Below are 948 nucleotides of genomic sequence, written 5' to 3'. Positions count from 1 at the left end.
TGAGTAGGCATCAAATAAACGAAATATATGTAGACATTCTTTAGATTTAGATTCAATATTTTATTGTAATCAAACATACCAGACTATTTTTACAGCAAGAAGTAACACTTCTTTCATTGAAAACTTGCTCCACAGGGCCTTAACTACATTGCTGGCCTTCTACTGATCATTACCAAAGATGAGGAAAGCACGTTCTGGCTCCTGAATGCTCTGGTCGAAGATCTGTTGCCTCAGTACTATACTCCCGATATGATTGGTGTTCTCACAGACATCAAAGTGTTGGAATCTCTTGTAAAGTGAGTTGGTCTGGTTAAGATTCAGTATCGTAACAAATTCTAATAATAATGTACATGTAACTTCATATGCATTGTGGATTTTTGGCACTATATATATTGTATTAGCAAGAAAACTCTCTATATGTGATGTTAATTGCTGTGAAGACTTTGTGTTTTATTACTCTTACAGTGATGAAATTGTGTACACAAGATATGAAAGCTTAGTGATAATACTTACACAAAACTATATTATATCAAAATGAAATTTGTATTATCACCAGTCTGATCCTATTACTTTGATATATTTAATGCAGCAAAATATCAACCAACAAATGTCTCTCATTTTCCTTAAAGAAATGTATTGAACTGTGTAATTTCTACGTAAACAGAGAGAGAGCCAATCTTGTCTGGAGGCACATCAAACACTATGAGCTGACTTGGGGCCTTCTCACTACCAAATGGTTCATTTGCCTTTTTGCTGAAGTCTTGCCTATTGAGGTAAGGTTTGCCAATGCAAAGGTGGTATAATTAAGGCTGGGTTTGCATGTAAGACAGTATAGCCTTTTTTTTTTCCCCTTTTTCTTTTTCCTATGAGATTTTTTTTTATGCTCTTTGATAGATTTAGTTTATCATATATTTTTTTGGTGGAATCATATTTCTGCATGGGAATCAG

At 33.9% G+C, this 948-nt stretch overlaps 1 protein-coding gene across 1 annotated transcript in view; it reads left to right on the top strand.

Moving 5' to 3' along the window:
• Positions 1 to 948, top strand: part of LOC119594708 (growth hormone-regulated TBC protein 1-A-like) — a 5,279-nt gene that overhangs the window by 2,342 nt on the left and 1,989 nt on the right. Inside the window, exons 4-5 of the mRNA XM_037943766.1 lie at positions 136 to 296; positions 665 to 773. Of these exons, the coding sequence (XP_037799694.1) occupies positions 136 to 296; positions 665 to 773 (270 nt within the window). The remainder of the gene's footprint in view (positions 1 to 135; positions 297 to 664; positions 774 to 948) is intronic.

Source organism: Penaeus monodon, chromosome 34, assembly GCF_015228065.2.
Source record: "Penaeus monodon isolate SGIC_2016 chromosome 34, NSTDA_Pmon_1, whole genome shotgun sequence".
Classification (NCBI taxonomy): Eukaryota; Metazoa; Arthropoda; class Malacostraca; order Decapoda; family Penaeidae; genus Penaeus; species Penaeus monodon.
The sequence above is the reverse complement of the archived record's forward strand: the minus strand, read 5'-3'. Positions and strand labels throughout refer to the sequence as shown.